The sequence below is a fragment of the Pleurodeles waltl genome, chromosome 3_1 (genome assembly GCF_031143425.1).
Source record: "Pleurodeles waltl isolate 20211129_DDA chromosome 3_1, aPleWal1.hap1.20221129, whole genome shotgun sequence".
NCBI classification, from domain to species: domain Eukaryota; kingdom Metazoa; phylum Chordata; class Amphibia; order Caudata; family Salamandridae; genus Pleurodeles; species Pleurodeles waltl.
In genome coordinates this window covers 1,677,650,523-1,677,675,927 of record NC_090440.1, presented here as the reverse complement: position 1 = coordinate 1,677,675,927, position 25,405 = coordinate 1,677,650,523, and the positions used below count along the sequence as shown (strand labels likewise).

General features: G+C 43.8%; 1 protein-coding gene across 1 annotated transcript in view; it reads left to right on the top strand.

Annotated features, from left to right (window-relative positions):
• Window positions 1-25,405, top strand: part of PRKRA (protein activator of interferon induced protein kinase EIF2AK2) — a 164,612-nt gene that overhangs the window by 53,999 nt on the left and 85,208 nt on the right. Inside the window, exon 5 of the mRNA XM_069225428.1 lies at window positions 20,307-20,424. Within this exon, the coding sequence (XP_069081529.1) occupies window positions 20,307-20,424 (118 nt within the window). The remainder of the gene's footprint in view (window positions 1-20,306; window positions 20,425-25,405) is intronic.

The following is a 25,405-nucleotide window of genomic DNA, read 5'->3' as shown; positions in this document are numbered from 1 at the left end:
GAGCCAATCAGAGCTCTGCATTTGCTGTGCGCAAGCTCTTAATCTTTGTGAAGTCATCACGCCCAGAGATATACAAATTTGTTTTCCCTTTAATATCTCAAAAACTACTGAATGGATTTACACCAAAGAAGCAAAATCATAAACTGCCTACCAAAAGCTAGATTTCCGCCAAATTTGGATCCCACTTGACAGATCACCCCGCAATAAGAATCACTGGCACACTTTTTGGAAAATTTCATGAAGATTAGTCAATGGTCCGAACTATAACTACCTAGTGACAATCGCCTCTAGGAGATATATATATCTCTACTGGTTTACTCATCTGGCATTGTCATATGTATTCATCCTATCGGAGAAAAGCATAAACCATTTGATAAAATGAAAATGTGACTAATAGTGTGCACTAATACCCTTGGGTGTCTAGGTGCTAAGCTCAGAGAAAGGTAGCCTACTGGAGTAAAGGGGCAACAGGGCAACGGGGGAAAAAAAGGAAGTACAAATTAAAAAGCCAGGTTTTCAGGGACCTCCTAAAGGCAAGCAGAACAGTCTTTCTTTTCAGTTCGAGGGGGAGGGAGTTCTAAAGTCTGGAAATGCCACCCACAAAACTCCTTCCACCCCATTGGGATTTATTTTTAATTTAGTGACAATAAGATTGTAGGCCGCAGAAGAGCAGTCTCTGCGGGACATACCAGTGGAAACTTTATGTAAGGTAGGTGGGGCCAGTGCCATGGAGTGCTCTGAGGGTGATGCACAGTGCCTTAAAATCTATGTGCTTCTTGGTCGGGAGCCAATGAAGGTGGGTGTCATCAGCGTAGGCTACCACTGAGAACCCAAACAGTTTCATCAGTTTAGCCAGTGGAGTTGTGCAGACATTAAAAAGGATAGGACCTAAGGAGGAACCCTGGGGGACACCATAGGGAAGCTTGAAAGGGGTTGAGTTGAATTCTTCAAGAGCAACAAATTGTTCATGATCAGAGAAAAAAGATTTAAGAATAGTAAGTGCTCGTCTCCTAATACCAATGGAAAAAAGACAGTCAATGAGGATATAATGGGTGACATTGCCTCCTCCGTCAATGGTTTGTCTGTAATTAGAGCCAGTTCTAGGCTATGATGGCTTCTGAAGCAAAACTGAGTAGGGTCAGGGTGATCCTGATTCCCAATAAAAGATCTCAGCTCAGAGTTGATGGCTTTCTCAGTGATTTTAGCAGCAAATGGGAGGTGTGAAATGGGACATAATTATTGGAGGTCTGTGGCGTCCAGACTGGGCTTCTTAAGGAGAGGAAGGATTGAGGCTAACTTCCACTTTTTGGGAAAGTAGCCAATGCTGAACATTTGATAAAAGATATCCGTAAGATGAGCAGAGATGATTTCAGGTACAAGTTGAATACTTTTTGGGGGGCAAGGATCCAACGGGGAGCCAGATATAGTTTGGCTAAGTGAAGTCATGACTTGTGCTGGGAAAAGTGGAGAAAAGGCAAAAAGCTGAAGTGTTTCTATAAATATATTTGCTAAAGCAACACCCCCTCAGGTTTGTGTTGGGCATTTGAAGCAGTTATATCTGACTTGAGAGTGACATTTAGTAGCCACTTGACTTGAGGAGTTGCAGCTTTGTGAAGAGTTCAGGAAGTTGGATATGATTCAAGGCAGACACCACTTAAAGTGCTGAAGCTTTGTGAAAGACTTCATGCTTTTGTATCTGACTCGAGTGGGGCATCATGAATCCACCTAAAGAACTGCAGATTTGAAAAGTCTTGCCAGTCTCAAGAAAAATAAATTAATTTTAAAAATACATACGTGTTAATGAAGTGATCGTCCTTCAAATTTGTTTATCTATTGGTTTGCTATACCAGCACTGATGTTCTGCTTCTTTCTACCTCAGCACCCAGCACAGGGCAGGGATCAGCCCAATTCTTAGTTATAGGCAGGCTTTACCATAGGCAGCTGCAATTAAGTTGCACACTTGTGTAGTGCCAGTGGAAAACCAGGTTGATTGGAATAAGGTTAGGCACTTAACACATTTTTTCAGTTACTGCTGTTAGTAATGTGTTCTAGGTTGCCATCACAAGTGTTTCATATTATTCATGGCGTTTATTCAAAGTTGCTCCATTGACTCATCATCATTAACCAAATTTGCCATATTTATTTATCCTACAGAAAACATTAACAAATCACTAGAGTAGCACGCTTGCATATGTACATTTGTGTTTTGAACCTACCACTCAGCTTTGTGCAAGACATGAGAAGCAGGTGAATCGGATTCGAAGGAGACATCTAGTAACAATTTGAGGTGATACAGCTAAGTGAACACTTCAAGCAGTTGGACCTGACTCAAGTAGGCCATGTAGTAACATCTTGGGACACTGCAGCCCTATTAAAGACCTCAAGCTATTGCTTCTGACTCAGGGGGGGCATCTAGTAATGACTTGAGAAACTGCAAATTTGTGAAAGACTTTTTAAGACATTTCTTCTGCCTCAAGAGGAACATCTAGTAAAGTCTTGAAGAACTGCAGCCTTTTTAAGAATTTCAAGCAGTTGCTTCTGACACAACAGGGACATAAAGTAATGACTTAAGCCACAGCTATTGGCGTTGCTAAAGCTTTTTAAAGAATCAATATTGCACTTTTTTTGTTTTGCTATTTTTATAAAGAGTTGTATGGGAAGTGATGTATTTCATCCTTTCAGAAAGGCCTACTGTGATTGCCTTAATGCCACAGGTTAGCTTGTGATGCCACTTGGGTCCTCTATCTAGACATCAAACTGCTTTCTATTACCCATTGCTATGTACTCAGTACAGAGTTGGCTCTTCCATGAGGTGTGAAAAGCCAGCAGCAGAAGCAGCCATGGGGTACCACTGCTGTGAAATGCCAAATTACAATTAAAGGGCAGAAAATGGCCTTCTATTATCCTAAGCAAACGCACCAGAGGAAATATGCAGTTTTGCCTATAGCACTGAAAATCCTCCCACTGTGTTTGACTCTCTTCCTCTATGGTTCTAGGTTTTGCTCTGGCTCTCACATTTATTGGATTTAGCCAGCTGTGTGCATTCTTTGCTGGGCGTGACGGGCTCCAGTACAATGGATGTGGGTTATAACATTGTGGTAGTATGTTTCTGTACATCTTAGAACTCACCAAGTAGGGATGATATTGCTTTTCATCAGTGTGATTCGATGAGTGTCACTTTGCACTCTCGGCCTTTAAGGTCCTGCTCGCTACTAGAAAATCCAATTAAATCGTTGGAAGTGTTTTTCGTTCCTTTCCTTTTAAAAAGTTTCTGTTTACTGGGACAATTTTATCTTTTATGTTTCCAAAAGACATGAAATGGATTTCATCAGCAATGCACAACCCTGTGCTCCAAACCAGATTTATTAAGTTTGGCAGTTTTGTTAGATGTATTCATGCATGGATTTTAATTATTTATTAAACAAAAAGAAAATGTTGCTTTAAGATCTACAGTATAATACGTTCAAGGCATGTGCGGCTGTAGATACTCCTGACGTTTAGTGTTTTTTCCAGATGTGTGCAAGTTGTTTTTCATCAAAGAAGTCTTTTGAGTCACTAGGTAGAGTGACTCTTCCTCTTGGTGATAATGTGCCTGGGCATTGACTCCATTATTAGATTATTATTTTTTCGCCATCAGGTTCAGACGTGTGCCTTTGCTCCATTTTCAACTCCGTCTCGGTTCGCCTTTCGGTTCTTGTAAACCATTCCCTTTGTCTCTTATTGTTTTGGATGGTTTTCCATCTACGTATTAAGTTCCATCTACATCGCTTGGCTTTGACCGCAGCTCCTGCAGGGCCTTTACCTTCGGGGCCCTCCTTTGGACACCATTACACTCTTCTGAGTGGAATGGATGTCCTTCTGTTACTGCCCACATTGCCACAGGAAGTGTCCCTGCACCTACCAACACTTGGTCTGTAACCTGTGTTTGTCACCTGAACACAGCGAAGCGGATTGTGATGCCTGCAAATCCTTCCGCTTGAAGAAAACTCTTCAGGACCTTTGAACATGTTGCCTGGAAATGTTGTGGAGAACCATCAATGACACTCCAGAAATCTTTAATGAGGAATACGCCAAAGAAGAGGACAGCCACCCTCAATCACTAGCTGCAGAGGAAGAGGTGTTTTCCGTCAAGGGCAGTTCTGGGTCTGACCCCGAGGTTGTCTTGCAAATGGAGGATGTAGCACTGGCTCAGCAACCCTTGAGTATGGTATCCGTATGCACTCTTACATCATATCGACCCCTCCAAGTGACACTCTGCCCCTCTGGATCCACACTGAGGCCCGCAGTCCACCACTGTCTTCTGACCATGGGCAGCACCGAGCCACTGGTCCAGACATCCAACCTATCGCTTGGCCCCGAAACCCCAAACGAATCTGAAACTTTCTGCATCAAGTACTTCAGCCCCAAAATGACACCCGGTGCCTACTCGACCATCGGTTCTGAGCCGACTGTTTGCATCGATGTCTACCACCTTGACACCGAGTGGAGCTTTGGTGCTAAAGCCAAAACCGGGCTTGGAGCCGAGCTCTAGGTCTGGTTCCAACACATCATTAGAGCCAGTTCTTCATAGACTCCAAGAACAGCTGGATGTTAAACAAAAGCAGATCTACATCCAGACCAATACAAGCCATATCCTTACTAAAGCTCTGGCTCTGACACCTCTGCCACCATCTAAAAGGAGGCTAACTTTTCAAGAGCATCTGGACATTCCAGTTCCTCTTAAACAGAGGAAGAAAGTGGACAAGGCCACCAGTCCTTTGCCTCTTTCACCAGCCTCACTACCCCCCCCACCAACTTCACCTTTGCCACCACAGTATATGAAGACCCATTGGACATCTCACTGCAAGAGTCTCTTCAATTGGATGCTGCTGAGTAAGGTTAGCAACAAGATACCTTTGGGTCAACACCACAAGATGACCCCTGGGATGCCTATGATGCTCATCCCCCAGCGGACACAGTTCCAGACTTATATCCTGCCCCCCACTCTCCTCCTGACAATGCTACCCCTTATCAGGAGGTCATAGCCAAAGCTGCTGTATTCCACAGTGTGAAATTACACAAATAGCCACAAAAGGAGAAATTCCTTTTCGATACACTCTCAAACACACATAGGGCTACACAATATCTCCCTATATTAAAGGGCATGCTACGACACACATCAGATATATTTAAGTACACGTAATAGGTTAGGGTCATAAAGTCCAGAGTTGCTAAAAAATACAAGCCCTTCCCATCTTATCACCTATACATTAGGGGCCAGCTACCACTAGACTCCCTCGTCACTACCACTGCTTGTAAATGCACTAACTCGCAAGCAAGATAAAAAAGAGCAAGGGTATTGATGCTGCGAGGAAGAGAGTTAGGGTGCAAGCTGACAATCATTGGCACATTGGCAACTCTCAGGACCCTTTGGCGTGTTACGAACATGCCAGCTGGGATGAAATGGAGGTTCTCCTCCATTATTTCCCACGTGAGCATATGAAACGTGGGCAAGAACTTGTGGCAGAGGGCAAAGTTATCTCCAACACCTCTATACTGTATGTTATGCATTAGATGCTGCTGACACCGCAGCTAGGGGGATTAATATGAGCATTTTGCTCAGTCGCCATGTATAGCTTAGAATTTCCGGTTTTAAACCAGAAGTACAATAGAATCTACTTAATATGTCCTTTGACAAGAAACAGCTCCTTGGGCCTCAAGTAGATGCCACATTAGAAAATATATTTTAAAAAAAGAGATACATAGACAGCAAAACCAATGGGTGCTCTTCGGCACCTGCTCCTGGAGGCACCTTTCACCTTCCTGGTTAACGTGAGAGCTCAGAGGCAACCTTATCAGACGTCTCCATCTCCTATCAACGTTAGTAGGGCAAAAGTACCTCCTCAAAGGGATACTACCGTTGTTCCTAGAGAGGCAACAATGCTAAAGGTAGAGAATAAGGATGCCTTCCTGCGTGGAGCAACATGCTCCATCAAACAATCACTTCCCTCTCCTGCCCCTAATCATATAACACCTGTTGGGAGCTGATTACAGGATTTTACACCCACATGGCTAACAGTTACATCAGACCAGTAGGTTTCAGCCATTATCCAACATGGCTATTGTCTGGAGCTCATTACTATACCTCCTAACATTCCACCTCGCATTCACAGGCTATCACTGGAACATCAACCATTGCACAAATAAGATGTTCAAGCTCTTCTTCTCAAAGGAGCTATAGAACCCGTCCCTCTTCAACATCAGGTGTATACTCTCTACTTCTTGAACCCAAAAAAAGGTGGGTCTTTACAGCCAATCCTAGATCTCGGGCCACTAACCAAGTGCATCCTATCAGAGTACTTCCACATAGTCACCTTCCAAGATGTGATTCCACTTTTCCAACAGGGCGACTTTATGGCTACTCTAGACCTAAAGGTCGCCTATTTTCACATACCAATACACCCAGCTCATTGCAAATATCTGAAGTGTGTGGTGGCCAGCAAACATTACCCATTCAAAGTCCCCCTTTTCTAGGTGACTACTTCACCCTGAGTATTCATCAAGTGTCTAGTGGTGGTAGCGGCCCATTTTTGCAGACAAAAAGTCCATGTGTTTCCATATGTGGATGAGCTGCTTATCAAAGCCAATATCACCAACAGTGTCAACAACACATTCAGATTATAATAGCTCTGCTCCACCACTTGGGATTTACCATTACCAAGTCTGTGCTGGTTCAGCCATCTATAGGAGCTATTCCAAACACACACATAGGATTAGCCTATCCCAATTCTGCAGGAATCCAGAATTTTCAAACTCTCTTACCCCAATTTTAGGTGAATCAACAACTCACAGTGAGGATAGTCATACGTCTCTAGGGATGATGGCCTCCTGCATTTCCATAGTACCCCATGCCTGATTACACATGTGTCCGTACAGGGATGTTTATCCCAACAGTGGTCTCAGTCACAGAATCAGTTAGAGTGGCACCCTCCTTGATGGGGAGCCAGGGCTGTGGTGAGTATCTGTCACTTCTTCGGTCGCCTCTCATTTTGCCTTTCTCTGGCGAACATTTCTTGGTTTTTGTGTGTAGTGCCTTATATATTTCTTTATGGAGTTTGGGGTTCTTTTGATATTGACGGTGTCTTTTCCTCTGAGCCTGCTCTTCTTTCTGGCTAGGTTTCTTTTTTGCCTTCATTGTCATGCCAATAATTCTGCCCCCACTCCAGTGGTTGCTCTGGATTTTCTGTTGGTGGCCATCCGCCACTCGTCTGATTCTGTATTAATGTTATTATTTTTTCTCACTAGAGCCTTTCCTACCCCCTTTCCTTTTCAGTGCTTAGATCCTTTTCCTTTGTGATCTTGTATTTGGTACGGACGTCCTTTGCGGTTAACACCATCCAGTGGGGCTGCGTGTTGTAGACAGCTGGAGGAGATATCTAGGGTCACAGCCGGAGGAGCTGTGACACCAGTGCCTCCAACCAGGAGGGGTTGGGGTGCAAGGCACTGGCATCCCCAGCCAGAGAGGTTAGGGAGGAATACTCTGGCCAAAAGGGGTGGTAGTTCTCCACCCTAGTATAAAGGGCATGAGGTGCCCAGGTGTTGTTGAGTGGTAGTTGGTGCCCGGTTTATTTATAATTTTTGTTTTATCAGTTGCATTGAAGTTTTGTGATTATTGTTTGTTTAATACAGATTTGTGTTTATTTGTGTGCCACCATTGGATTGTGTGTTATTTTGATGGCATGTGAGTGTACGTGACACCTGATTGTATGTGATACTGTGTTGTGAGCTCTGTTGGTACCATTGGTCTGTGTTAATTATTGAGCATCTGTTAAATGGAATGGATGGCATAAAATGCATACCTGAGGTTTGAATGTGGATGGGCTTCTGGTAGATGTGAGTTCTACAAATAAGTATGCTATATTGCTATACCACAGAACGTGACCAATCTAGACTTCTGTCCTACCAGGACCACATATAATGCTTACCCGAAAAGGCTGACATGACATTAGATATATTTTTTTCATATTGCAATTATAATAACGGATTGCTTTCTTATCTCCTTCACATTATGGCTTTTGTTTAGGCCACTTAACTGTTAGGCACCCCCAGTGCAAAGGGTAGGACGCACTGCCATGGTTCAGGGACAGCTCCCCGCTTTTGTTTTATGTTTGTATGATTGTACGTGCATGAAGGGTTCACCACCTGTGCCTCACCTGTGTGCTGCCTCCTGTGGATTTGGGCAAGGCTTCAATTCCATACTGCTGCAAACTGCTGTTGGGCAGGATCACAAGGGTGGGGAAATTTGAATTTCTTTCCTTTTTTTTCTGTCATCTCTCCTTCTGGCCGCGTAAGGACGCCGATAAAAGAGCACCTTTGGCCTCTACCTATTTACAACTTGTGTATGCTTACGGTGAACATGAATAAAGTGCAAAGTGGTAAAATTGAAGTGCGCTCTCTACTTCACTAATTACATATGCTGCTGGCAGGTGACTGTCTGATTGCTTGAAGATTCAAGTGTCTGCTCCTTCATGTCTCCTAGGGAATGAGCGGCAGGGACAGCTGAATTGTCTGTGTAGCATAAGAGGGGAAAGTTGTACTATTTAGTTTTCAATGTCTGTTCGATCCTGGTAAGGGCCTTTTTAACGGGTTTGTATTTTGACTGTGCAAGGAAACCAACAGTTTTTTTTATTGTGACTTTGTGGATATGTGTTGTGCTTTACAATGCTGCCTACATTGTAGTAGCATATGAGATGTCACCTGAATGAGGCGTTTTCCTATATGTGGAGGATAAGATGCACAAAAAAACCGTATGAACTGAAGAACAGTCTCCAGAGTGTGGGGGAAGACAAGGGCAGGGAAGTCTGGAGGATGAAACAATTAGAGATAATAGGGGCTTTCCAAACTTTCTTCCTGTGGCGAGTGCACCATCATGGGAACAAACACATAGATTTTCCTTGAGCACATTTTGATAGGCAGGATTGGAAATATACTACTGTTGTGTAGCCAATTTAGTTTTAGCTCCTTGCACGTTATTTTAGCACACTAGGCCTGCTGCTGTGCACTTTAACCTAGATATATTTTATTCAGCTTTGTTTATTATTTTAGCAATAGCCACATTTGCTGTCTTGTTTTATTTTTCTCTTTTTAACTGTTCTTTGCCTAGGCCAGCACTGTGTTCTTAAACAAGACATTTATTTCACTCTGTGCGTCTCTTAAGGCTGCAGTAAGATAGGTTGCCGGTAAACGTGGTAACGTTTTGTCTCTGGTATTCATAGAAACATACACATCCTTACGTAGGGACATTTTCTCAGAACATCAGCTGTTTTGTTATAAAAACACTTCCCTGTCCCATACACGTTAGAGGGAGATTCCACGACTGTATGCTGATTGCTGAACGCTTCGCTACAGCTGTCTATGCAGACTTCAGGCCTTTGCTCAGGTATGAGGGATGATGTCTTCCCAAGGGAATCTGAAGGGCAAAACTAGAGCTTAACACGCTGTGCTCTAATATAGTCTAGGTAGGAATTAGTCTATTGACTCTAGTGACAATATGGTAGCGTTATGTCTATGCTTTACTCTCCTTGTCACAATTTTAATCATGTGTGAGACTAATGTAACTGAGAGAAATGGATGAGCTCTTAGTGACCACGATTTCCCTGAGGAATCAATTGTGTCATGCACTCGGCTGCCCAATCATTCCTGCTCTTGGGTAGAGATGAGGCACTGCTAGTTAACTGTAGCAAAACCCGGATTGGGACGACAGGTGTCACCTGTAGGGGGTTAAGACAGTCTCCCACACCGCAGGCAATTCTGCCGCTCAAATCCAGTAGTCTCATTAGAATAATGAGAGCCTTTGTGACACTACAGCCTGAGGGCACCACAACAGGGACCAAACACTCTAAGCTGGCGGCAGAGCAGCAGGCAGAAAAGGACCACGGAAGCCGCACTCTAGCATGCCGCTTGATGAAAGAGGAAGTGGTGACCCTTATGAAAGGATTAGCCAGTTATTCCTTAGCCAAAGTAAAAGGGGAAGTAGCTCAGCCATTAGAAAACATGAACAGAAGTACGAACAAATATCAAATTAAATAAAAGGGTTTGTCGGCGCCAAGGCTTATCTAAGTGGCAGCAGAGTTCCTATGATGACTCAGCTGACAAGGCAAGGGGTGTGAGGGATTGTACAATTCAATATGGGATATGTCCACGTATGCACATCACACGATCCATAACATCAAGATGTGAGAGGAGGTGCTCAGCAATACAAACACACATCTGGAGATCATGAGAGACAGTCTCTTGGCATGCATACAAATGTTCAGAGTTAAACAGAATAATAGCCATGAGAGGGCTTCTTTGGAAGGATCTGGATACATTGTTTACCATTATTGTACCAAGAGATTTGTGGGAGGATTGTAAGAAAGTGATACTCTAGCCCGAAATATGTGACAACTACTGCACTTACTACACTAACATTTGGCACTAGACTAAGAATGGAAACGTTTTGCAAGTAGACAAGAGATGGCTGTAACATGCTTACACACTATAGAAAATTTAAGTTCAAGTGTTAAGTCATCACACATGATAAGAAACTAGCTTCTGACTTCATTACTTGTCAGTGGCTTTAGGTTAAGATCCTCAGGAGCTATTGCACTGTGCAGCTGTGGATAGTTTTCAACAAATAAGAACTTTCTTATGTAGGGATTACATTAAAAAAGAAATTGACTCATGCAAAGGTTGCCAACACTTTTACATTGAACACATTTAATCTTGAGGGACCAGAGGATTCATTTGCAGCAGTTAACAATATGTTGTCAGGAGTTTCATTGTAAGTGAACAATTCCACTCTTGCAGAAGTATATTGGCACAAAGTAGTTTTGTTCGTGCCAGGAAGTCCATTATGGATATACATTTTGGAAATACTACTATGCATCCGCACATTTTACTAAATGATGCTCACCCTTCTCCTCAGCCATCGCCTCTACCACAGACACCTCTGGCATCTACAGCTCCTCCGTCGGGACCTCTTTCAGAGTCCGCCCCATTGACTCCTGCAGAATCCACGAGGTGTTCTCGACATTCTTTGAGACACTCTTCTTCATCTCTACATCATCATCGGCATGACTCAGTTCGCAGGTCTCCTCGTTCCCACCATAGACATTCCTTCTCATCCACAAGGGATTACTCTCCAACTATATCTGACTCCCTGTCTCCGAGAGTTTCTCCCATAGACGATATTAACACCTTTCAAGAGGTCCTAATTCGCGGTGCTACTAAGTTGAACATCCCTCTGGCAGTACCCACTCCAACAACCTCTGTCACACACTACACCAGCGTTCTTCTTCTAGACCACTACTACCGCTGGTCCCAGGAATACTTGAACCGGCAATGGATATATTTTTAACACCGTCCACAACTAAAACTGATCCTTCCAGGCTTATAAAGAAATATTGTCCTCCGGCGCAGGACCCTTTGTTTCTGAGAGCGGATCCAGTGCACGATTCGGTGGTAATCGTGGCTGCTAAGAAATTACATTCTACGTCTCCGTCTTCTTCACCACCGGATAAGGAGAGTAGAAAAATTGATGCCGCAGGCCGCAAAGTTTGCTCCACCTCAGTCATCACTATGAAAGCGGCTAGTGCTACTGCCCTGTTAGGCAGGTATGATCGTGCCCTTTGGGACTCTGTGCTGCAATTTGCGGAACACCTCCCTAAGGAGAAAAAGAAGGATTTTTTGGAGATCGTAAGTGAAGGTGCCATGGTCTCCAATCAAGTGATAAGCGCGGCTGCAGACTCCTCTGTGTTATCCGCACATAATTATTCTCATGGAATTTCTTTGAGAAGACATGCCTGGCTTCGCCTTACTTCACTTAAGCCAGAGGCGCAACAGAGGATACAAAATTTGCCCTTTTCAGGTTCCACTTTTTCCGTCCCTACCACTGTAGACTCTTTACTCAAAGATTTCAAACACCACAGTGGATGCCTTCAAGATCTCAACAACAGCAACAACATCAGAGAACCTTTTCGACCCAACGAAAGCAAACAAGGGTCGCTCTACGCCACAAACTGCCCAAACAGCTCGTCAGGCATCAGCGTCTAAGCCCTGAATCCTCGCTTCCCCCTCCTCCGTTACACACTCCAGTAGGGGGGAAGTATCTCAAGTCACCTGGAAGAGTGGCAACGCATAACGTCAGACGCCTGGGTGTTGAATATTGTGCGGAATGGCTACTTTCTCAGGTTCATAAGCCCTCCGCCTTCTGTTCCACCCAACCCGGTGAATCACCATCTCGACGCTCTCAAAGCGGAAGTAACAACCCTATTACAAAAGAAGGCGATAGAACCTGTCCCTATCAACCAGCAGGGAAAGGGAATCTATTCGAGGTACTTTCTGGTACCAAAGAAAGACAAACACGAGTTCCGTCCCATTCTAGACCTAAGGGTAGCCAACAAATGGGTTCGCAGAGAGAAATTCAGGATGCTATCCTTACACCAAATCTATCCCCAACTTCATCAAGGCGATTGGCTCTGTGCAATAGATCTCCACGACGCTTACTTTCTCATTCCTGTGATCAAAAAGCATCGGAAGTTTTTGAGATTCCTCGTCGGAAAAAGTCATTACCAATTTGCGGTGCTACCTTTCGGCCTCAAATCAGCATCGAGGACGTTTTCCAAATGCATGGCGGTGGTGGCAGCCCATTTAAGGAAACATCGGATATTCGTCTACCCCTATCTAGACGATTGGCTCATAAAAGCATCCACATACCTAGAGGCTCAACAGCATTTCAATTGGACTCACCAGCTACTCCAGAGACTGGGCCTTCAGGTCAACCTCTCCAAATCGACAGCAACACCTGTTCAGAGGTTGCATTACTTAGGCGCCATCATAGACACCACTCAAGGAAAGGTGTTTCCTTCGGAGGAACGACGGTTATCAATCCTCCAAAAGTGCCAGAAGCTCGAGAAAGTGCCTCAGACCACTGCAAGAGTGATATCCTCTCTCCTGGGCTCGATGGCGTCTTGCATCTACCTCATTCCCAATGCTCGCCTCCATATGAGACCCTTACAGGAATGTCTAGAAAATCAATGGTGTCAACTAGTGGACGATTGGGAGAACAGCATCCTCCTTTCTCCCCATGCCATTCAATCTCTCAAGTAGTGGTGTTCTCCGAACAATCTTCTGAAGGGGATGCCATTCCACCAACAGCCTCCAACTCAAACCATAGTTACGGATGCGTTGCTGCTCGGATGGGGAGCGCATATGGATCACCTCCAAATACAAGGCACGTGGTCGCAGAGAGAGCGACTGTATCACATCAATCTTTTAGAACTTCGCGCAGTCCATCTTGCACTCAAGGCCTTCCTCCCTGCACTGAAGGTGAAAACTCTGCTTCTCCAGACAGACAACATGGCCACCATGTATTACTTAAACAAAAAAGGGGGTACCTGATCCAGGACTCTGTCGACAGAGGCCCAAACAATTTGGCACTGGCTTCTAGCCAGGAACCTATCGCTTGTGGCAACTCACCTTCCGGGCATAGATAATGTCCAAGCGGATGCCCTCAGCCGAGCAATGGACGAAAACCACGAGTGGGTTTTGCACGACGTCCACTCCATTTTTTCCATGTGGGGTACCCCTTCTATAGACCTATTCAAAACCCCAGAAAACAAAAAAGGCCAAAGCTTCGCCTCCAGGTACTATCATCCAGGAACATTGGGGAATGCCCTGTGGATAAACTGGTCAGGAGCATTTCTTTACGCCTTTCCACCGCTTCCCCTGATACCGACAGTCCTCCTCAAGCTGTCCAACTCTCACACCAAGATGATTCTCATCGCTCCAGAATGGCCACGCCAGTGGTGGTTTCCAGACCTCCTTCACCGGTCACTCAAACCACACATCAGATTACCTTACCGCCCCGACCTTCTCACGAAGTTTCGAGGCCAGATGACACATCCCAACATCCCAACCTCTCATCGTTGAATTTGCCAGCTTGGCTCCTGAGTTAGTACAATATGGTCACCTCAGTCTACCTCAGGACTGCATGGAGATTCTAAGGGAGGCAAAGCGCCCTTCCACAAGAACAGCTTATGGCTTCAAATGGAAAAGGTTCTGCATGTGGTGCTTGGACAAGAACGTCGACCCAATAACATGCCGAGAAGAAGCTATTCTTCCATATTTGTTAAACCTGGCAAAGTCTGGCTTACAGTTGTCATCAATAAAAGTACACCTGGCAGCTCTAACGGCATATAGGAAGAGCCCTTCCAAATCCTCTTTCTTTAAAATTCCAATCATAAAAGCTTTCCTAGAAGGTTTGAAAAAGGTCTTTCCTCCCATTAGACGTCCATCTCCTCCATGGGAGCTGAATATTGTCCTCTCGCGTCTGATGCTGCATCCTTTTGAACCAATACATAAAGCATCTTACATGGAAAACTGGTTTTCTGGTTGCAATCACTTCAGCTCGCAGGGTCAGTGAGATCCAGGCCCTTTGCGCTCAAGAACCTTATACGGTTTTTCATTCCTCAAAAGTAGTAATGAGAACACATCCAAAGGTTTTACCTAAAGTCATTTCAGACTTTCACGTAAACCAGACCATCTCATTACCGACTTTCTTCCAAAATCCGTCTACTCCTGCTGAGAGAACCCTACATTCTCTCGATGTTAAAAGGGTTTTAAAATTTTACTTGGATAGAACAAAATCTTTGCGCAAATCACAGCAGCTGTTTATTAACTATGGCCCAGTTAGAACAGGTTTAGCCACCTCCAAACAATCCTTATCCAGGTGGATTGTTTCTTGTATCGTATTCTGTTATCAGTTAGCAAATAAATCCCTCGATGGCAGACCAAAAGCCCATTCTACTAGGGGGAAGGCAGCAACTGTTGCTTTGATGAGAAACATTCCTTTGGCAGAAATATGCAAAGCGGCTACCTGGAAATCTGTCCACACCTTTACTAAGCTTTACTGCCTTGATTCAGATGCTAGGACAGATGCTCAGGTTGGACAGGCCTCTCTTAAGAACCTATTTGCGTAATTTATTGTTTAGGTATTGTTCTGTCTACTCCACCGCGGTTATTGGGATGGGCTTGCTAATCTATTCAGTGCTTATGGCTATACATGGAAATCCCATACGAGAGAAGGAATGGTTTCTTACCTGTAACTCCAGTTCTCTCGTAGGGGTATTTCCATGATAGTCAAAAGCAACCCTCCCTCCTCCCCGGTGGAGTTGACATAAGGATATCCAAAATAATAATAACAATATTGTTAATTAAAGGGATATTCAGGTTTCTTCATGTCATATTACAAGCCTACAAAATGTACTGAGGCAACTGCCTTTTGCTGTGCGTGATGGGATACAGGAAGACTTTCTTTTTCTTAAAGGCACAGCTCTATTTACATTCTGTATAATGGCAGCCTATGGGCTACACTGCCCTGCATTGTTTCATCCTCATTTGAAGTTGTAAATAAAGTTGGAGAACATGTTTTTTACTACATTTCTAGAATAAATACGTTTTTAAAGGTATATCTGTGCTACAGCTTCCTTTCTTACCAACCTAAAGAATTAACAATTTGGCCTTTGTAGCCTTTTCACCTAGGCTGCACATTGATATTCTTAAGTGACTTAACAGGCCTTTTTTCAAGAAAGGCAAACATCTACACTTAAGAATACACTATAGAACAGTGCTCCGGGGTCCCCGCAGGCGTGCAGAACTATTCAGTGCTTATGACTATCATAGAAATACCCCTACGAGAGAACTGAAGTTACAGGTAAGAAACCATTCCTTCACAACCATCATCTCCTGCAGTTCTGGCTGATAGATCTCACTAAACCTTCAGTTCTAGAGTACCTGGCCTCCTTTCTACAATACCTTTTTGCCTCAAGTACTGGTGACCTCTGGGACAAAATATAAGGTATAGGAAATTAATAATTTTTACGTTCTCTTTTGAAATTCAATAAGGCAACAATGTCTGACTCCTCTTCAAGGCCCCCAGGAAACGGTGATGGGTACCAGTGGTTTTCTTTGCGCTACTTCTCATGTTGCCTGCTGAATTCCCACAGATCACTCTCACTTCAGAATAGGAGCATTAAATGACACTTAGACTTTGAACTTCATTCCCAAATAATTAATACAAATAAATACCACAGAGATGAGCAAAAATGCTTTAAGGGACAAAGAAGAATGTTAAACTGAAAGTGAAGTATGATGCAAAGCTACATATATTATGTAATTTGATGTTTGTGCACACCTGCTCCAGCAGTGCTTAGTGAATAATAAAATACAGAGTAGTATTGTACATCACCTTCACCAACTATAGCTGTGAAAGACCTAGAACAGCATCAGCGTTCCATTTTCTGACAAATATGAGTTGTCATTGATTATAATGCATAATATAAAGTACATAGGGATCATAATAGGAGGAATGGGTTGTTAATAGGTTCAGACTAAATTAGTAAGTAGTGGCCCAACTTTGCTTCCCAGATTCCATGTAGGGGAAGCAAATATTTGTTCCTAATTACACACACACAACAGATAATAATTAATGTTAAGGTCCCATGTGCAACATTGCCTACACAAAAAAACACATTTAGTGATATATCAGGTATGCGCTGAAGTTTGAACAAGAGGTACAAAGTATGAAGCAAGACAGCAATAGTACTGATTTCCCATGATAGCAACTGCATGCATACCAGACACAATATCTAAAATTAAAAACTGATGTGTACAAGACAGTTTGGGAACACCATTTCATCATTGATTATCAGAGGAGGGAATGTGGAAACTGGCTAATTAATCCATTTTATTATTTCCCAGGCCTTACTTCATCTTTTGATACTCAATGCTGAACAGGCCTGAAAAACATATGCAAAAGGTTGGATGACCTTTACTAAATTAACCCTGATAGAGCTTGTAATGCAAGGCTTGCTTCAAAGAGACACCTCACGCAACATACATTGCTTTATTCACCCAGCAACAGACAGACATCTCAATGTCCACATAGGTCTGAGGAAAGATTATGAAGAAACTGGTTTGGTGACGCTTGGAAAGTCCCAACCGTCTGAGAAATGTGCAGGTCACGCTTGTGATCATCTTGTATCACGCTGCCATCATGAAATGTTGTTCTACTCTGATTGGATAGATGCCTAATAAATGTGTAACACCATGCATCACCTGATCAACATCACACTATGTACTTGAAGAAGAGTTTACCTCTCTGTTGTTCTGATTGGATGATGTATTTTCAAATTTTGTGGTCTTCATGCATAAAAGATTATATTGAAGTCCTGCAATTCAGACTGCTTGTACATGGCTTCTCAAGCCATCTGTTCCTGTGCACGTATTAAATTGTCTTTCTTTATACCCTAAAACTGGATGGTCTCTGGTTTTGTTCCTGCTCTGAAGGAGGCTTCAACAAGAGGATCTAGTGTTGATAGGCCCCCATACTCATCACTCTCTCCAATGGTGGAATACCATCACCCTGTTGAAAGGGCACCCTTTTCTGGACTCTGTTCCCCGCTTCACTATCATGACGGATATATCACTCATGGAATGGGGTACTCATTTGAAGAAAATCTCAGTACACGGTCTTTGGGTTACCAAGCACCGGTGTCTCCACATCAGCTATCTAGAGCTTCAAGCTGTTCACCTGGCATTGAAAGCATTCCTACCTCACCTCATTCAAAAGGTTGTCCTTGTCCAGACAGACAGTATGACAGCCATGTACTATCTGCAAAAGCAAGGGGGGCACATTCTCCTCCGTTCTCTCGTCTGTTGCAGACCGTTTGGAGATAGGCTCTGCATCACAGCATTCACCTGTTAGCAGAATATCTTCTGGGCACAGACAATGATTTTGCAGACCTCCTCAGCAGAATGCAGCAACAAGTCCTCTTGTGGGAACTCTACCTACAGGTCTTCCTCTTATACTTTTACTGATGGTGGTTCCCTCAAATAGACCTTTTCTCAACCACAGAAAACACAAAATGCCCAAACTTCACCTCCAGGTTCCCCAACCACCATCCAAGGGCAACGCACTATGGATGAGTTGGTCAGGGATATTTGCCTACGCTTTTACTCCTCTCCCTCTCCTTCCATTTCTGGTTTGGAAACTAAGACATATATCTCTCACAATGATACTAGTGACTCCTGTTTGACCCCATCAGCCCTGGTTCACAACCTTACTGGACCTTTCTGTAGTTTCCCACAAGAGGCTCCCCAACAGGCCAGACAATCACACTCGGAACCATGGAGAAATCAAACACCCAGATCCCAAAGCTCTCAACTTGGCGATCTGGCTTGTGAGGTTTTAGAGTTTGGTTACCTCAATCTACCACCTGAGTGTATGACCATTCTTAAAGAAGCTCGTAGGCCTACCACCTGAGCATGCTACGTGGCAAAATGGAAACGGTTTGTTTGTTATTGTCATTCAAAACATATAGATCCTTTCAAAGCCAATGTACAAGACTGTCTGCTACCTATTTCTTTTAAAATTAATTGGACTGGTATTCACATCTATAAGATTACATCTTGCTGCAATGGCTGCTTGGCTACAGAGTAGACATCACTTCTCTTTATTCAAAATACCAGTCATTAAAGCCTTATTGGAGGGGTTCAAAATAATTATTCCACCACAAGTCCCCCCTGTACCCTCATGGAACCTTATCATTGTTCTTACATGACTTATGGACCCTCCATTTGAGCCCCTGCATAAATGCCTTCTTCAGTACCTTTCTTGGAGGGTGGTATTTGTAACTGCTAATACTTCACTTAGATGTGTTAGTGAGCTCTAGGCTTTAACCTTGGAAGACCCTTTCTTCCAGTTTCATACAGACAGGGTGGTTCTCCATACCAATCACAAATTCCACCCTAAAGTTGTCTTTCATTCTCACCTCAAATAATCATTTGACTTACCGTTTTTTCCCTAACCAGATTCAGTTGTGGAGAGGGCTCTACACACATTAGATGTTAAAATTGCCTTTATGTTTTACATTGAACAAAAACTTTTTCAGGAAAGCCAAACAACTATTTGTTGTTATTTTCCCTCCCCATAAAGGTAAGCCTATATCTAAATCAGTGGTTTTCAAACTTTTTTTTTATGTTGTGGGTCCCCCCCCAACCCACCCAGCCCCTCCGCCCCGGTTGAAAAATAAAAATCATTGCCGCCTCCCACCCCCTCAGAAATGTTCACAATTATTTTATTAAGATGACAATGTTTAAATATGTTTAGACAATTAAGTTAAGTACTGTTCCCTTTTTAAAAATGCAATACCATGTTTCCGCTTAAAAAAAGCACTGTTATCTGTATAATGCTTCCTTTGGCCAGAGCCTGGCACTAACCCCAGGATCTCCTGAGGCCCCCTAGGGGGGCCCTCCCCCCAGTTTGAAAACCGCTGATCTAAGTCAAGCATAGCCAGACGGATAGGTAAATACATTCAGACATGTTATGCTAAAGCCAAACAAACTCAACCTACACCTCCATGGCACACTCTACTAGGAAGAAAGGAGCATCCATAGGTTTCCTAGGAAATGTTCCAATAGCTGACACATGCAAAGCAGCTACGTGGTCTACACTACACACCTTCACTAAACATTATTGTTTGGCTGTTTTAGCATGCCAACAAGCCAATGTAGGTCAGGCAGTGCTCTGTACAGTTTTTCAGACAACTGCAACACCCACGAGTTAACCATCACTTCTAAGGGGGACAGCCTTACAGTCTACGTAAATCATATGTATCTACAGCCACACATACTTTGAAAGGAATATGTTACTTGCCCTGTTAGCATCTCTTCGTGGCATGTAGTGCTGTAGATTCATATGTGCCCACCCTTCTCTCTGGATACCTGTGGCTGTTGCAGGTTTTTTTAAATATATTTACATGGACATCTCATTACTTACATTTACTCTGCACTCAGTTCTCACCTGCCTGCATGAAAGCTATCTGACAGTGGAGTCTATGCCCATGTGCATTATCATCGAGAGGAGGATTTCCTCTACCTCTTGACTCAAAAGACTTATTTGACAACTTGTTCCCAACCGGACCTAATGCTAGATGTCAGCAGTATGCAAAGTATGTTAATCTACACCACTACATGCCACAAACAGATGCTTACAGGGTAAGTAACATATTCCTTTTTCAACTAACAAAGAGAATTTTGTCTAAATTGAAAACAGATTTGGAAATCCTGCCTGTGGATGAGTAGATACAATATTTATGAATTTAAAGTTACTCAAGAAAGAAAACAAATGCACCCAGTAAGTAACCTCTATATGTAAGATGGACAATACCACTTTATTTACAATATAATCATAGCTAGACACATTTATATTTTGTTTATATTTGTAGGAGCTAGCAGTCAAAAAGGGATGGCGACTTCCTGAATATTCACTTGCCCAGGAGTCTGGACCTCCACACAAGAGAGTATTTACAATGACATGCCGAGTAGAAGACTTTAGAGAAACAGGTATGCTTATTTTTATCACATACTATGTACAGAAAATCTTGAAATCTTGTTCTCTTGCTATTGTCTTTGTTTGATTTGCTCTCCACTTTAGCAGGTGTGGATTACTTCACTCTGCATGCTGGTTTGGGCCTGCCAATTCTTCATTGTATGTTTGACTGTCTTATAGACAGAATGCAGATTACCCTCCAGTGTTACATTAATTATCTTTCTCTAGATTGTAAACACAGTAAGATGATTATAAATAGTGAGAAAACAAAATACTTAATAGTTGGCAAAGGGATTTTGATGAAAGCCAGTCAAGAAACCTTTTAAGATTGTTCATAACTTCTCCACATTTTGGGCTATGCACCATGAATGATTTAAGAGCGATGTTTTAAGTGCCCTGATTGTTTTTATTCCACATAGTGGGCCTATCCCCTTCCTCCCTTGTAGAAATTCTGTAATGGAAAAGTTGTGCCCATTTTCTTAAATATGGGTGCACCTTTTGTAACTTGAGCAAACAATATAAATATTCAAAATCCAATTGGGAGTGTTGGAAGTAAGACCATGTTATTACACAGGAGGTATGATTGGTGAGGCATGGACCTGAGGCACCCTGTGATGAACTAATAGACACTTAAACAATGCAAAGCCCACATTGCACTACAGGGATTTCCTTCACCTAATGATGAGTGGCAGAGTGAAGTGGCAGATGGAGTGCTTGTTGTAGACTGCACATTGCACCCTCTCCGCTGATTTGATGATACCCTTTTAATCGGCCTCTTTGCGCCAACATTGGTTTAAAAATCAGCAAGCGGATGAGCAGCAGCATAGAGACTTGGGTCTAAGACGATCTGTGCTGAGCAGATAGCAGCAAAATGTAAAACATACTTCGCACAAAAAGGATTTAATTCAGCTGACGCTTGGTGGTGAGGGATCTGAGAAGAAGGGTTGTGTGCTGGAGATTACATATGTCCTCTAGAGAGATAATGATGGGGGTATGACACATTCTTCCATCAAAGACAATCTACAGTATTTATTTCTAATAAGCAATTCCCCTTACAGGTCCGGAATGTCCACATCCTTAAGTGGCTGGAATCTTATTAATCCTTTTTTCATTCTCTTAGATGCAATCATTTTAATATGTTTCAAGACACTTGGATGCTAAAGGATTGGATACAGAATTGGTTCATGTTTTAACAAACGTTCTAGATAACATTGGAGGAGACTCTCAGGTGGTGTAGTTATACTGGCCTCAACAGAGATGACGGGAACAGCAGTTCCCTGGTAAATGTCATGCCACTGGGGAGAAGCAGTTAAAACTGAATCCCTGAGATAGTTGTCTGATTCAAAAGTGATCGTTTTTATTAATTTATAGCTCAATGTAAGCAGAAAATGACAGTGTATTATTTGGAAGATTAGAGGTGTGATTCTTTTTATTTTATTTTTTAATTAATTTTCCCTCTGCTTATTGGGTGCTGGAAGGGAGTTCTAACACAAAATTAGATTTAAGCAAATTGAGCTAATTAGATTATGATCTCCATGAGACGTTTCTATTCTTCAGGGTTCATATTCTCGATTTACAAATACTAAATTAACCTCTCATTTCGGTGAAGTTACAATATAACATCAATTAATTCATCTAAATGGAACATGTTGTGGAGATTATCCAGCCCCTTTTACACAAAAAATTGGAACTGTGAAAATCCAATTTATTATATTCTGTTACTTCTCATTTATTACATTTTTGTGGTAATTGCCCTCTATGCCTAGAAATGAAACTGATTATTAAACAGTTTTGTTTTTTTGTAAGGTGACTCCTGGTAGACAAGCAAATTGTTTTAGATTTATCTGTGAAATATCTGCAAAAACAATGGACAAGAGTCAATATTAAAGCATTGGCTAAAGTAGCAACTTTGAAGACAGGGGAATAGATTGTTAGATTTAAACAAATATGAACCTATTTGCTGGTATGTATAAAATATCAACACATTTCTTTTTTGTATTTATGTATTTAGGACTAAATAAGGAGATCCACCCAATCTACAAAAATAACAAGAATCTTTATATATATATTTAGGCACCTGAATCAATACGATAAGTTAAGTACATTTTGCAAGAAAAATATTTACAGTTTTGAAAAGTCGAGCAATTTTTGGAAGCTGCAATATTATCCTATGGAGGAAAAACGGATACAGCAAACAGGTACAGTACAGCGATTTATGGGACCAATCTCCTGGACTTATGGTAAGTATTGGTCAAGGGTCAGGACCACACCAACAGGTCACACCGGGTGGAAATGGGACAGCTGGGTGCAGAGGTGTAGTATGGCATTGGGTACCCAGTGTTAGTCAATGTGGATCGGTCCGGTTGAAAAGAGGCTGCCGGGATGGACAGGGAGTCCAATCAAGGAGAACCAACAGGTGGGTTCAAGTCTTGAGATGCTCTGGAACGTTAGGGAGCACTTGCAGTTGAAGGGTCCCGTGGGTATAGGCTGCAGGTGGTGTCGGGGAGTCCACAGTGGATAAGTCCAAAGTGGGCTCTGTCTCTGGAGGACTGGGGTACTGCGTTGGCACTGTTGGCCCACTTCAACTCGACCTAGGCGGCACAGGTGCAACAGTGATTTCTGGTGACATGTTTTTGCTGCCTGGAGTCCTCTCAGGTCTTTTTGGGTGCCTGTAGGATGCAGGAAAGCAGCTCCACAGGAGTTCCTGGGTCCTTGTTGAAGGCAGGCAGTCCTCCCAGGCTTTTGGAGGGACAGCGGCTTGCAGGACGAGTTGACTTTGGCACAAATCTGCATAAACAGCAGACAGGCTGGCAGAGTTGGGGCCAAGTCAGGTGCTTCTTCCTCAGTCTTTGCTTGTGTGGCTCTTGGGTGTCCTCCTCCTTCATAGGTCAGCAGAAATCGGATTCCCTGGTGCCAGGGCTCACCTAAATTCTGAATTATGGGGCATTAGGGGAGTTAGAATAGTAGGCAATAGGCTCCTTACCCTTGGGGTCACTACCCTATCCCAGAGTTCCCACTTCTGCCAACCCAAAGATGGCAGATTTCTAAATGTGGTGTCCACATCAGTCTGCTCACCTTAGGGGTGGGACTGACCTGAGGCGTGGACACACCTCTCTGAATACTACATTTCCTGCCTGTCCAGGTGCTAAATGGGCCCTGGTGCAGGGACGGGTGGCATCTCTCCTTTGAGTGAATCCAGATCCAGGGCATTGGGCTTTGAAGACCCCTGTGTTGGTATTTAGATTCGGAAGTCATCCGGTTGAGAGTGGTGTACTAACACTTCTCCCAGAGGAGACTTTGTTTCTGACCATCCAAAAGCAAAGGTCGTACCCCTTGGCGGTCAGAGTCATGTCTGGTGGTGGCAGGTCAGTTAGAACTAGTCAACCAGCACGCAGTTAAATGGTAGGTTTTTCAGGGGGCACCTCTAAGGTGCCCTCTGGGTGCATATATTATTAAATCCATCAATGGCATCTGTGAGGGTTTATTAATACAAGATGTTCTGATGGATACAACTACCTGTGGGTTCCTCACCTTATGAATTCATCCTTGCGCCAGCATCCGACGGAAAGTCTTCTTCCTAGCTGTCCACGTCAACGAGGACGTCATAATGGCACGGCTCCATGTGACTCCATCTGACGTCACCGTGCCAATAAGAGGTCCTCGTCGGTCTACTGACGTCAGTTTTCCTTTTTTCCGTGCCTTCGACGCCAACGGTTTTTCTTCCTGGCTCGTTGATTACTGTTGCGTGTTTTGGTGGTTACAATGTCTCCTCCAAAGAAGTCCGGTTTTAAGCCCTGTAGGGAATGTGGAGGTCGGATGTCAGTGACCGATCCACATTTGGATTGTATCTGGTGCCTTAGCTCTGAGCACGACGTCAAAGGATGTAGGTCGTGCCAGAGTATGAACCCTAAGGCTCTAAAAGAGCGAGAGGCTAAGCTTTTCATGGCGAAAGCCAAGAAGAAGGGCCATAAAAGAGATTCCTCCCATGCTTCACCAAAGAAGCATAAGAAGCGGCGTCACCATGATTCTCGACGCCGTCATGCCTCTCGGCGCCGGTCGGAGCAGAGCCGGTCGAGGTCTCCGTCTTCTCGACGCCAAAAGACATGGGAGATGAGCCCTACTGTGACGCCTCAGCCCAGGAGTCCGGAGATATCTCCGGCGCCGCCGGTCTATGAGGTGACTCATCATAGCCCTCAGTTTTCACCGGCGTCGCAGGAGTCTGATGTGCAGCAGGCTCAAGGACAGTCCTCTACTCTTCAATATCCTGCTTTCCCGGCTCCAGGAGCGGATCCGGCTGCATTTTTTAATGCAATGTATGCCGTTTTTCAGTCCATGGCTCCTGCTGGTGCACCGGTGGGTCCCACGGGGCCATTGGCGTTTGATTTGGGCTCTCCAGCACCGTATAAGGCGGCTCCGTTAATGCCATTTTGCCCTGCTGAAGGTGTCGGATCGGCACCGAGGTTGTCTCCTCGTGGAAGATCTTCAGCAGCTGGGTCTGTGGCTCCATCATCTCGTCAGCCGACGCCATCGCCACGTCATTCGACGTCTATGATGTCTCCTTCCCGGCCGACCCCATCGCCTTCCTGCCAGCCGACTCCGCAGAAGACGTCATTGGAGTCAGTGTCGGCGCCGGCGCCGGGTGATGCTACGAGTCATCCATCTCTTCCTGTGCCTAACGGGATTCGAAGTCTTCGGTGGATTCGTTATCAACGCCGACTTTGGAAACACACCTTAGGTCTTGAAGAAAGGCATTACGACTCCTGGAAGAGGAAGAGTACAGGCAGTTGGAAGAGGGTGAGATTGGGCCTTGTGATGAGTACCAAGGTTTGGGGTCTGCAAGCGGCCTGGATACTTCCCCGGAGTGGGACATTGCATCTCCGGGTGAGTTTACAGAGAAGGCAGCATCCTTTCATACAGTGATCAAGAAAGCAGCAGAGTTTCTAGTCTTGCCCTTGTCTGTGGCAGAGGTGAAAACCAACCTGCTGACTGAGGTGT